Raw genomic sequence first — 12,113 nt, 5'->3', positions numbered from 1 at the left:
GAGCAGCTGACATACTGTTGGGCTATTTAAGTACCTGAATCTGTTCTTGAGTCCACTGGTCGAGGTTAACTGATTTTACCCTGGATATGTGCACCCCCAGATTCCTGTGGATTCCAGCACATCGAATGCAGATGAATACACCAATGTTCCAGGAGGCCCATCGTGGCCCTGTGAAGGTCGAGAACAGGGCATTAAAATACAAATTAAAACAACATTCAAGGCCCAAGCTGGAATACTTAGATTATCAGACATTTCTGCTAGAACATAAATGAGAGAATTGTTACCACATTCACCTTTTTTTATTGATTTTGTTCACTTCTCCATGGATCGGCACCTTTTTTTTAAGTTTAGTTTAAATTTAAGGGTACAGTACAGTGTTTTTTTAGTACATTCACACAGTTGTGCAACCATCACCACTATTTAATTCCAAAGCATTTCAATTACCCAAAAAGAAATAAACTCCTTAACAGGCACTCCCCATTTCCTCTCAACTCCAACTCCTCCCGCCCCTCCCCCGCCCCCCCCCCCCGCTCCCTCCCCGCCAGACCCCTGGCAACCACAAATCTCTTTCTGTCTCTATAGATCTGCCAATTCTGGATATATTATGTAAGTGGAGTTATACAATATGTGGGCATTTGTGTATGGAGTGGCTTTGTACAGTGTCTGAGAACATGACTGTTAGAATGCAGAGTTACTATACTGTTACTTATATAAAAAATATCCCAGGGGAAAAGTGCAAATTCATGTCACATTCTATTTAGTAGCTTACATGAATAACCTTCTGTCAAGAAACTTTTCAATGGTGGTGGGGCCTGGATTCAATTTTCCTACTAGGAAAAAAGATACAGACATGCCATGCCAACCCAAGTCTCAACCTGAAATTTAAAACTTTATTATCTTCCCTTCCCCACCAGGCCTATAAAATATGCATCCTGATTAACTTAATAGTATCCTTTCCCTTCGAGCTGATGTCCCTACTTTACCTAACTACACAATTATCTCAATTCAAGATTGCCAAATAATAAAGATGCTTATTGCAATAAAAAAGAAATCTCAGATATAAATTTTAATAAAAAGAACTTGCCAACTTTGCTCATCCTAATAATCACTCTGGAAAATCATCAAACTCCTCTTTATAATTTTTATACAAGAAAGAAACAACTTGCTTTTATATGATACCCGCCAAAAAAATTACTGAAAGTCACTAATATTTCCTTCTCCGTCATTCCACTAGAAAAAATTTGCCACATAAAATAAGCACGCTATCCCAGTTAGAGGTTGCATTGAAGAGTGAAAAGACACCCACTGATTTTTTACAGAGATAAATGAGGCCTGTGTTTGGAAGAACCAAGGGCACCAGACTTCAATTCTGCCAGACACAATCACTTGGTTGGTCTGCAGGTTTTGACAGCAGGGTTAAAAAAAAAATTTTTTTTTTAATGTTTATTTATTTTTGAGAGAGAGAGACAGAGTGCAAGCGGGGAAGGGTCAGAGAGAGAGGGAGACACAGAATCTGAAGCAGGCTCCAGGCTCTGAGCTGTCAGCACAGAGCCCATCATGGCTGGAACTCAAAAATCATGAGATCATGACCTGAGCGGAAGACGGATGCTTAACTGACTGAGCCACCCAGGCGCCCCTGACAGCAGTTTTAATGAAGCAATGCTAGAATCGTATGGCAGAAAATTATTCTTAGAAATCTGAATTCACCATTATTATAAATAAGAATGTAATTTCTTTATAGCATTCAGACATTGTGGCAAATACTACAAATGCAGAAAGCTCAAATCCTCCCTATAACCACCAGGTGGTGTTCTCTGCCTGAGATTTTATCCCAATAACGTCTTACTGCTGTTATCTTGATAGGCTCAGATTTATCTTCAGCCCCTTGAAACCCCTAGATTGATTTGCATAGTAGGTCTGCCATATAGTTAACACACACAAATCATTAACACACATCTTTCAGTGGCAGGGAGCTATATAAAAACAAAATGAAAAGCCTAAACAGATGTGAATGTGGTTTCTTAAGGGTGTGGTGTATCTACTTTGGGCTATAGTTTTCATAAAGGAATTCAGATAAAATTTAAGTTATATAGGATTAAAAATGGGACCAAGGGTGCTTGGGTGGCTCAGTCAGTTGAGCACCTGGCTCTTGATTTTTGGCTCAGGTAATGATCTAAGGGTGGTGAGATCAAGCCCTGCGTCGACTTTGCACATGCACCCACTTTCTCTTTCAAAAAAAAAAAACCAAAAACAACAACAACAACAACAACAACAACAAAGAAAAAAAACAAAGAAAAAGAAAAGAAAAAGGGGGACCAAAAGCTAACATTTCATGTTTCTTTACCATTTTCTCTTTGCTCTAGATTCTAGAACTAATGACGAGATAGTTAAAATATATTTGTTTCCTAACACAATCAAAAGCCACAACACTAATTAAAAGTTAGCGGTGCAATGTTCTGCCATTTGCTTCCTGGCTCTAAGTCCAGAGGGTGATTCCCAATCATCACTGCCACTGCTGTGGACTTTCTCCAGCTCTCATTCCAGAGTACGTAAAGTCCTTTTGCCTCTGAGGAACACATTACCGAGACCTGATACTCTGGAGCCACTGACGAGGCCTCATTACAGAGGCAATAATAATTAATGCAGGCAATAATATTTTCATGAAAGTCAGAGGACAGCCTCCTCTTCTCCCCTCCCACATCTCTCCATAACCTTTTCCCAGTGAAATAGTAACAGTTCTAACTTGGCCACTCAGCATCCTTTAATTTTCAGCCACTAGATTTACTAATCAATAACTGCATGCTCCATAAAAGATTATGAAATTGCAGAAGAGGACAAGACAAAAGACAAAAGTTACTTTATATGGCTGAAAATGTAGGGGAAAGGCGTCGTTATTAAAAGTACAATCTATACAGCCAGAAAAAACTTTGGTTTGAATGTCAGCTCCATCAATTATTAGCTGTGCAGCCTTCAGAGATATTTAAATTTTCTAAGCCTCAGTTTCTTCATCTGTAAAATGTGTATCTCACAGAATACAGACGGACAATATGAGAGAGCCCCATGTAATAACATGGTACAGAATGAGATTTCCAGAACCCATCTCCCACTCATCTTCACTGTAAAGGCTGGTTAACTCATTCATGTACATATACGAACACTATGCCCCATCACAGAATGCTTCTTTTTAGACAGGAATATGAGTTCCAGTCCTAAAATGTCAGAACCAAAATTGACTGACTAAATACCCCAAAGAAGAAATCTACCCTGGATCCCATTTCAAATCTTCTAAAACACATGAAATTTTAACCAGCTTCATCTCCCTGAAAATATTCTTTGAAAATACGCTATCTAAACCCCCACCTATTCCCCTTCTCTGCTTGACTCCCCCACTCTGCCTTTGTGCCCACACATGTCTTCATGACACATACAAAGGCCCAAAACTGTCAACCTGACACGCTTAGATTCCACAGTACCTGGTACTGGTGCTACCAAGGCCTGCCTACTTAAATCTGGTAAACTTCATTGTTCGATACACATTGGTCATGGCAATGAAGGAGAAAATACAAAAGATACCACTTCGAAGTTGAAAATGGAGAGAGACTCTGAGAGGCAATATTCCGAACTATTTTGAAAACAAACAAAATAGAAAAGCAACATAAATTGATAGTAATTAGCACAACACAAGAACAAGGTCATGGATAAGTGAACATATTCCACAGGTGCTTCACAGCAGACTCTGGAAGCATTAAACAGTGTTAAAATTAAAGGCAATCATTCTGCAACAAGCAATCATGAAAATTTTGAAAGTATATGAATTTGTTTGATCTATCAAGAATTTGACTGTAGTTAGTACTAGCCCAGTATCAGGGAAATCTAGGTTTACACTGACTAGTTGCATGTGTTTTGACAAGTCTCTCTAGGGCTTATGTTTCCATTTGTAAAATGGAAAGCATGTAATTAAATACTATTTACGTTCAACTACTGGACAGTTTCTACATACCAACTACTGCTGCCCTGCTGTAAATTTCTTTCGCTGCTCCAACTTCCCCCACCACCAAAGCTGCTAGCCTTAGTGGGTTCTGGGCTTGAGAAGTCAGCAGAGAGAAGAAAACTAGAATTACAGATAGCTTGAAGCTACTATTATAATAATTACAGCTTGTTGATCTCTAACCTATAGAGTTCCAAACAAATAAATATTGAGCAAAAGAAAAACACACTGAGTGCTTGGGTGGCTCAGTTGTTAAGCATCTGACTTGGGCTTAGGTCATGATCTCACAGTTCATGAGTTCAAGTCCCACATCAGGTGAGCACAAGCCCCACTTCGGGTGACCCACACTTCTCTCTCTCTGCCCCTCGTGCGATTCTCTCTCTCTCTGCCTCCCCCCCCAAAAAAGAAAAACACACTAATAAATTGATGGCTACCCATAGGGAGACTTGTCAGCATCATGGAACTGTTGAAAAAGCTCTTCAACAGGAAGGGTCAAGGAAAAGAAAATCTCTTTCATCTTACTACATCCAAGCCCTGTTGAATCTACCCTGGAAACTCCCTGAATCTATCAATCTCTACCTAAACCTATAAGCATTCATTCTTGGAACATTATTTGCTGAGTACCTACTATGTGCCAAACACTCTGCCTACCTAAGTACTAGGGATACAAAGGCAGAGACAGTACAGATGAGATCCCCAGATTCAAAGAGCTCACAGACTAATTGGTCTTCAGCCTCCTACCAGAATAAACTTTCTTGTTAAAAAAAAATGTTTATTTACTTATTTTGAGAGAGTCCTTATTTTGAACATTCCTCCCCACCTCCTTGCAAATGAGCAGGGGAGGGGCAGAAGAAGAGAGGGAGACAGAATGTGCTGTCAGCGCAGAGCCCGGACTGGGCTCTAAATCATGAACTGTGAGATCATGACCTGAGCCAAAATCAAGAGTTGGATGCTTAACGGACTGAGCCACCAGGCACCCCAGAATCTTTCTAAAACTTAAACCTGTACAGATCAGAAGCCCGAATATTAACTTTACACGTGTCTCATATATAGGTGTGAAAATGTAAACTGGTGCAAATTTTCTGAATGGCATATTCCAAACTGAGCTCTCAGTCTTGACACAAAACCTGCTCTTTCTCCATCCTTCTTAGGGTCTTAGTCAGTTACACCTCCACCCATTCAATTGCATCAGTCAGAAATGTACACCTTTCTCCTTCCATCCCCATATCTACATCATCACCAAGATCAAAATATCTCTCAGTTCAGTATCCCTTCTCTTCATTGGCAACCCTATTTCTCTAATACAAAGTCTCCAGACCGCCTGGACTGGTGCAATAACCTCCCGACACCTCCCTACTTTTATGTTCTCGTCTCCTCCAGCCCCAAACCAAAACCATTCTCCACAAAACAGCCAGCTTGAACTCTTAGAGAAGCAAAAGGGACCTTTTGTAAAGGGCCATGTAAAACCCTTCTGTGAAAGGCTTCCCTCTCTCACTGTGGGATTAAACAACAAAATCCTTAACATGGTCTCCAAAGCCCACGTGATCTGGCCCGCGCCTACTTCCCCAGTCTGTCTACTCCAATACCAGTCTTCTTTCATTTCCTCAAAGCACCAATACATTCCTTAATTGGCTTTTGGCCTTTACACACTGACCCCACTGCCTAAAAAGCTCTCTCCCCAACCACCATCTGCCACTTATAGCCTGATCAACTCCTGTATCTATCAAAGATCTCAGCTGAAAAGTTTCTTCCTCAAAGGAACTCCTTGGCCTCCCAATCAAAACCAGAGAATAATCTCTCTTCCATCTTTTCTTCTGGTTTTTGCATTTTATTACAGACAGTGTCAAACACACAAAAGCAGAGTCTAATTAACCACCACCTTCTGCAATTATCAACCTCTGGCCAATGTCTTTTCAGTTATACTCCCACACACTTTCCCTTTCTCCCAACCGTGGAACATTTTGAAGCAAACCTCAAATATTATACCATTTGATCTGTACATGATTTGGTGTTAGTCAGTAACAGATAAGGACTTTTTAAAGATTATAAACCCTCATTTACCCTTTAGTTTCTTAAGCTGTACAACATTTTGTCATGTTTTTATTTGTGCAGTTGTGTACCACCTCTTTTCCACTAGACTGTAAGTGCCACAAGAGCAGACAGCAGATAATATTTTAATTTTAATATTTTAATATGTAAAATACCAAAAGATATTTTTTTCTGGGGAGTAGCGTTGTGAAACATCTATTTCCTTCTCTATATTTTTATGTACTTACTGAATGGTTTGCAATGAACCTGTGTTACTTCTGTAATGAGAAAGAACAGTACAGGTATTTTAAAAACAGCACAGCCCCCCATGCCTCCTTATTGGCTACAAGAGAGGTTGAAACTCCTTAACATGACAGATAAAGCCCTCTAAAAGCCTGTGCTTTATACATGCTGAGGAAATCATCATTCTGAAATTTGCCATGCGCTCGCTCACACCTGTTTGCCCACACCATTCTTCCTACCTGGAATGGCTTTCTTCTCATTCCCTGCTTCACAAACTTCAAATCCAGTCCAATGCCACCTCCTCTGTGAAGCTCTTTAATGGAATAAATCTTGACCTTATTTATGGCTAATAGTGTCTATGTACTTTGCTCTTCTAATACTCAATATCTTATTATAGCTAGTTGCTTACGGTCTCTCTTGCCCTAAATAGAATGTGAGCTCTAAAAGGCAAGGACCACACACCTTCATCATTTACTCCAAATACTTAGCACAACGCAAGCAACTAGTGTATCCAAAACTAATATTTTTTAAACCATTTTTTTTCAACGTTTATTTATTTTTGGGACAGAGAGAGACAGAGCATGAACAGGGGAGGGGCAGAGAGAGAGGGAGACACAGAATCGGAAACAGGCTCCAGGCTCTGAGCCATCAGCCCAGAGCCCGACGCGGGGCTCGAACTCACGGACCACGAGATCGTGACCTGGCTGAAGTCGGACGCTTAACCGACTGTGCCACCCAGGCGCCCCGCAAAACTAATATTTTTTAAATGAAGTCATCAATAAGATAAAAGTAATATAATTTTTTTTCCTGTTTTTCAAAATGAAGGGAGATGTTTTCAAACACCTTAAAGGTGAAGCTACCACACAGAAAAGGGATTAAGTTACTTTGGTGAGGCTCCAAAGGCAGAGCTAGCACCAGTGAGTAGAAGTGGATTTTAGCACACTCTGGGGAAGAGTTCTGAAACAATTAAGGCTGTGTGAAAACAAATGCAGCCTATCCTGAAATGGCAGAATCCAGTTAAGTGCAGGTGTTCAAGCAGAGGCTGGATGATCATTTCTCAGGGACGGCAGAGACATGATCCCTGCATGATCTCTTCTACTATCACAGTTCTAGTAGCTGATCCGTAGGTAACGGTGGGGTTCCTTCCTGCTTGGCATTCAATGGTTCTGAAGATGCAACATGAGATAATCAATTTATGAAGATGTTAAGGCTCGATGAACTTAAAGAACTGAGTCAAATTCAGTTCACGGAGCTTGTGACTGGCACTGAAAACTGGTTTGAATGTGATACACACGTGAGGAAGAAGCCAAATCAACAAACTCTGGTTTGAAAACAGGTTATTTCTCTTTGACTTGGCCTGTCATTAACTCCAACATGAAATTTGGGAGGCAAAGTGATGAAGACGCAGTGATTGTTTTAAGAACAATTCTAATGATAGCTACCTCATTTCCACTCACCATATCCCTTCACCCCCTGTTTCACTACGAAGAAGAATACACAGAAAGGCCAGTGCTTCTTGGAGAAATTAAGTAAGTCTGCTGAGAGGTATGTCTACCAGCCTATTTTCACCTATACAAGAGAGAATTCACTTAGTTCCTTGTTCCAAAATAACAATAAACAGTAACTTTGAACTTCTGTAAGCACAAACATTTTAAGGAACCAGCACATCAGAACAAGGGCTTACTCAACCTCTGCTCTCAGAATGTTCTGCAAGAGAAGTTCCTTTCCATCTGGTCTCTCTTGCAAGAATGTTGTTTCCTTTTTTCAAAATGAGACACCATTCACATTCATATATTTGAAAGAAAAACGGAAGTTAAGCTTTTTAAATGTTTGAGACAAAGCAAATTGAAACATTTCTGAGACTGATTAGAGAATAAAGGTAAATACTACCCCAAGAAATGTTAATTTGGGAAATCCGAGGTAGAAAGAACCTCAGAAGTCACTAAGCCTAAGCCCTCACTGAATGTGGGCAATCCTTCTTCAGGTGACCACCTGGGTCCTCCTTGAACAGCTCCAGTGCTAAGTCAGTTATACACCATTTCAAAAGACAGTCACTTTTACTGTCAGACGGCTTCATTATTAGAGATGCCTTATACTGAGTCCCGTTATTCTGCATTTCTATGTCCTGGTGCTACATCTACGCTCCTCTCACATTTACATAAAATAACACGGTATGCAAGATAAAGACATGCAAGATATGGGGCGCCCGGGTGGCTCAGTCAGTTAAGCATCTGACTTCCGCTCAGTTCATGATCTCACAACTCGTGAGTTCGAGCCCCATGTCAGGCTCTGTGCCGACAGCTCAGAGCCTGGAGCCTGCTTCGGATTCTGTGTCTCCCTCTCTTCTGCCCCTCCCCCACTCCCACTCTGTCTCTCTCCATCAAAAATAAATAAACATTGAAAAAAAAGACCCGCAAGATAAAGACGGAAGTTTGGAGATTCTAGTAGAAGATAGCAGCTGTCATACATGCAACCAAAATATGAGATAGGTGAACCAACTCAACTCAGGACATCAGTGATAAAACAGAGATAGCAATCAGCTTGCTATGACATCAGTGGAGATGAAGCAGAGCAACATTATCCTCCTACCAGGTAACCAGAAAAAGGTTAGTGAAGTACAACACTGCTAAGTACTCATTGATGAAATGATTAGTCAACTTAAAATGGCTTTTCTCTAAGACATTAAAGCTAAGAAATCAGTAGGGAAGCAGACACTCTTCATCTTTCTGTACGTGTCAGCAGTGCTTACAGACCTGGATTTGCCTGGACTTTGCTCAGCCCTGGGCAAGGGAGGACCAAAAAATTAAATACAACTGAAAAAGAGCCTATAGGAATTACATAGCCAAAGGGCCCCAAACAAGGCACATGTCTATAGCTGAGCGCAGCAACTTTCCTCAGCAACTCTATACAGTGGCTATTCATTTCCTTTAAATCCTAGCAAAAACAGTAATTGCTCTGAACTAGTCCAAAACATGCTTGTACATATCTCATGTTATTTACTTAGCCCCTGCTATCCGCAGAGCTAAAAATATGGGTTATCTAAGCTGTACCACAAAATCAGCTGTTTGACTTCAGGCAAGTCAATTCACTTCTCCAAGAGTTAATTTCCTTACCTAGATTAGATTATCTCTGAAATCTACCTCTTCTAAAACGTAGTAACAGTATCTCTAAAATTCATTGAACTACTCTGAAAAGACTATAGGAAGGGCAGTTAACTTTTAGTAAATGTAGGTTCAAGGTCCACCCCAGTCTTATTTTCCTGGTCCATAGTAGGTAGGGATTCACTGTAGGTTAGGCTATATAACTCATCCTATCTGTCCTGGCAATAGATAACTAGTGCATACTTAGGTGATCTTACTGGTAATAAAGAACTACCAAATCAACCAACCTGTACCATTATTATTCAACTCTTCAGAACACTTCAGAAGGGAAAGGGCAGGGTCCTAGTTTGGCCTTTTTCCCGTTCCCCCTCTGAAATGGACATTCTGGCAAGGTATGTTCTGATGATGTCATTACCCCCATTCAAAGACATGTAACTGGACCTTCGTGGTCAAGTGAACTCCAGAATCCTAAGTGTGGCTTAAATTCTTGCCTGATAGGGGCCTTTCTAGAATCAATTCTTATTACTCCTCTCTTCACCTGTATATGCCAATGAAGACATCACTCCCCCCTTAAAACCATGTGTACAGGTGCCAGCTGCTATGTTCCAGCCTCACAGAGAAATGTTGGAGGGTCAATCCTACCCATAGACACCCAGAGGCCTTTTTCACACTCAGGGACAGGACACAGACAGAGGGACTCCTGGGCGTGGTAAGTCCCTGATTCCAAACAGAGGGCCTCCTGACTGCCACAAAGTGTCTTTCCAGCCAGTCCTGGACCAGCTGTTCTTGGTGGTGCTGTCTGAAAGCTTGAGACAAGGCCCAAGTCTCTTGAGGTTTCCCTGGGAGGTTCTGGTATGTGCTGCTATGACTGTTTTTATAGTAAAGAACAAACATATTTTAAGGAGAGGAAAAGAGTTAGTCAAAAGATTTTCTGCCCGGGGTTGAAGAATCTCATAAAGTCAAGGAGAAGATTAGGCTGATTGCACAAGCTGATGCCTCCAGTGGAGGCTAGTCTTCTGATATTATGAACACAGAGTATGACAAAAAATACAAATCTAAATATATCCACCTCTTCACTTTAACACACAATAGGCTTTCTCAAAAAAAGAATAGAAAAGTGAGCCCCCTAAACTTTCATTTCATGCAGTGATGACAGCTTGCCTTCGAGGACACACACGGTCACTCAAAGATACATTGAAATCTCTCCAATTCCTAGAGACTGGTGCCAAAACACTAAAAGCGTCTCAGAAGAATGTAGAACAACTTCAGAGGGAAAGAACGGATGGTGTGGTTGAAAACACGCATCTTCAGGAAAGCCTAGAGTTGCTTTCCCAAGAAGCCGCAGGACGGAAGCAGAGTACGGGAACGGGAGGAAAAAAAAATGCTTGAAAACTCAAAGACGCAAATGAAGTAAGTTGCAAATGATACAGAGAGCCAGCTAAAAATCTATGACTGAAGTGTGCTGGAAATGATAAACCTGCCTGCTCTCTAGAGAATATTACGCGAATGACAGCAATTTGGGATTAGACAAAGAGAGTGGATCAGAAAATGGAGACCACTAGACTATGAGTCCAAAGGCAATTTGAAGAAACTCGTCCATGCCGTTACCTTAAATGTCCCTTTAAAAGGGCTTGAAGGAGAAAAGCCAGGAACATTTAAACAATTATGTGAAGAAAGTCAAATGAAAACAAGAGCCTGCAGGTCCAGTGAAATTTCCAAACGGAGCAGGCATCTTTACAGTTTGACTATTCACAGCTTGAAAGTGAAACTCCAAAGCTTCAGCTGAAACTTCAAACGCTGACGGGACTACAGCAAGAACATATAATGAAACATGCAGAAGGTTCATTGACAAGGTAACTTACTGCTTAGAAATAAAGAAACTTCCCAAAGTGTACAAAACATCAGCAGTGTATAACAGAAGTGCAACTCCTACAGAAAAAGGGCCAAAGACCTTGAGAGAGAACTGGAGAGAAATATTTTTCCTCTGCCAAAGATGGATTATGTTCCATGAGAAAAAAGCTCAACAAAGTTGGTTGGCATCCCTGTCGACTGGGAGGAAAGCTCAATGAGCTAAGAAAAGAAAACGGTCCCAGCAGACAAATACTGGCTCACAGAAAGTTTAAATTCCAACTTCTCCCAAGTGGCTAATTCATCAAGCAGAAGCCTGAGAGGGTCAGGGCACGCTTTCCCTCCATCAGGTTCCCCAGGAATGAAGAGGGTTAAACTGTGAGGCCTGAGGGTCACATGCAAATTTGATTTAGCTTCAACAGCAGTTGCCTCCTGAACATCCACAACCACAGCAGGACATTTGCCTATTTCTCTCTTTAAAAGTAATTTCGATTTACCTCTTTTTTAGGAAATGGTTGTTATTTAATTGATACTACATTTGCTCTCATTATAATTCCTGAGCCAGTGCTTAATATAATTCTTAGGAACACGTTATTACCAATTAATTGGACTCTCTAGAATTGGGCAGTATAACGATTGCACTTTGACAGTAATAAAATAGCCACTATTACTTAAGCCATTAGTTAAAGTTTGACACAACCAGGTAGAGACACTTGAAACAATACAGAAAATGCAATGAGCTGTTATTTAAAAATCTACAAAAGTAACTTAATGTTTATCTAAACAAATTTTGATTCGTTTTTTAAGTTTTACTTATTTTTTTTTTAGTAATCTGTACACCCGATGTGGGGCTCGAACTCATGACCCTGAGACCAGGAGTTGCACGCTCCACTGACTGAGCCAGC

The 12,113-nt window shown here is 40.7% G+C and overlaps 1 protein-coding gene across 1 annotated transcript in view; it reads right to left on the bottom strand.

Moving 5' to 3' along the window:
* Positions 1-12,113, bottom strand: part of SMAP2 (small ArfGAP2) — a 48,648-nt gene that overhangs the window by 16,232 nt on the left and 20,303 nt on the right. Inside the window, exon 2 of the mRNA XM_023258523.2 lies at positions 35-168. Within this exon, the coding sequence (XP_023114291.1) occupies positions 35-168 (134 nt within the window). The remainder of the gene's footprint in view (positions 1-34; positions 169-12,113) is intronic.

Source organism: Felis catus, chromosome C1 (genome assembly GCF_018350175.1).
Source record: "Felis catus isolate Fca126 chromosome C1, F.catus_Fca126_mat1.0, whole genome shotgun sequence".
Lineage (NCBI taxonomy): Eukaryota > Metazoa > Chordata > Mammalia > Carnivora > Felidae > Felis > Felis catus.
This window is presented reverse-complemented; position numbering and strand designations above follow the sequence as displayed.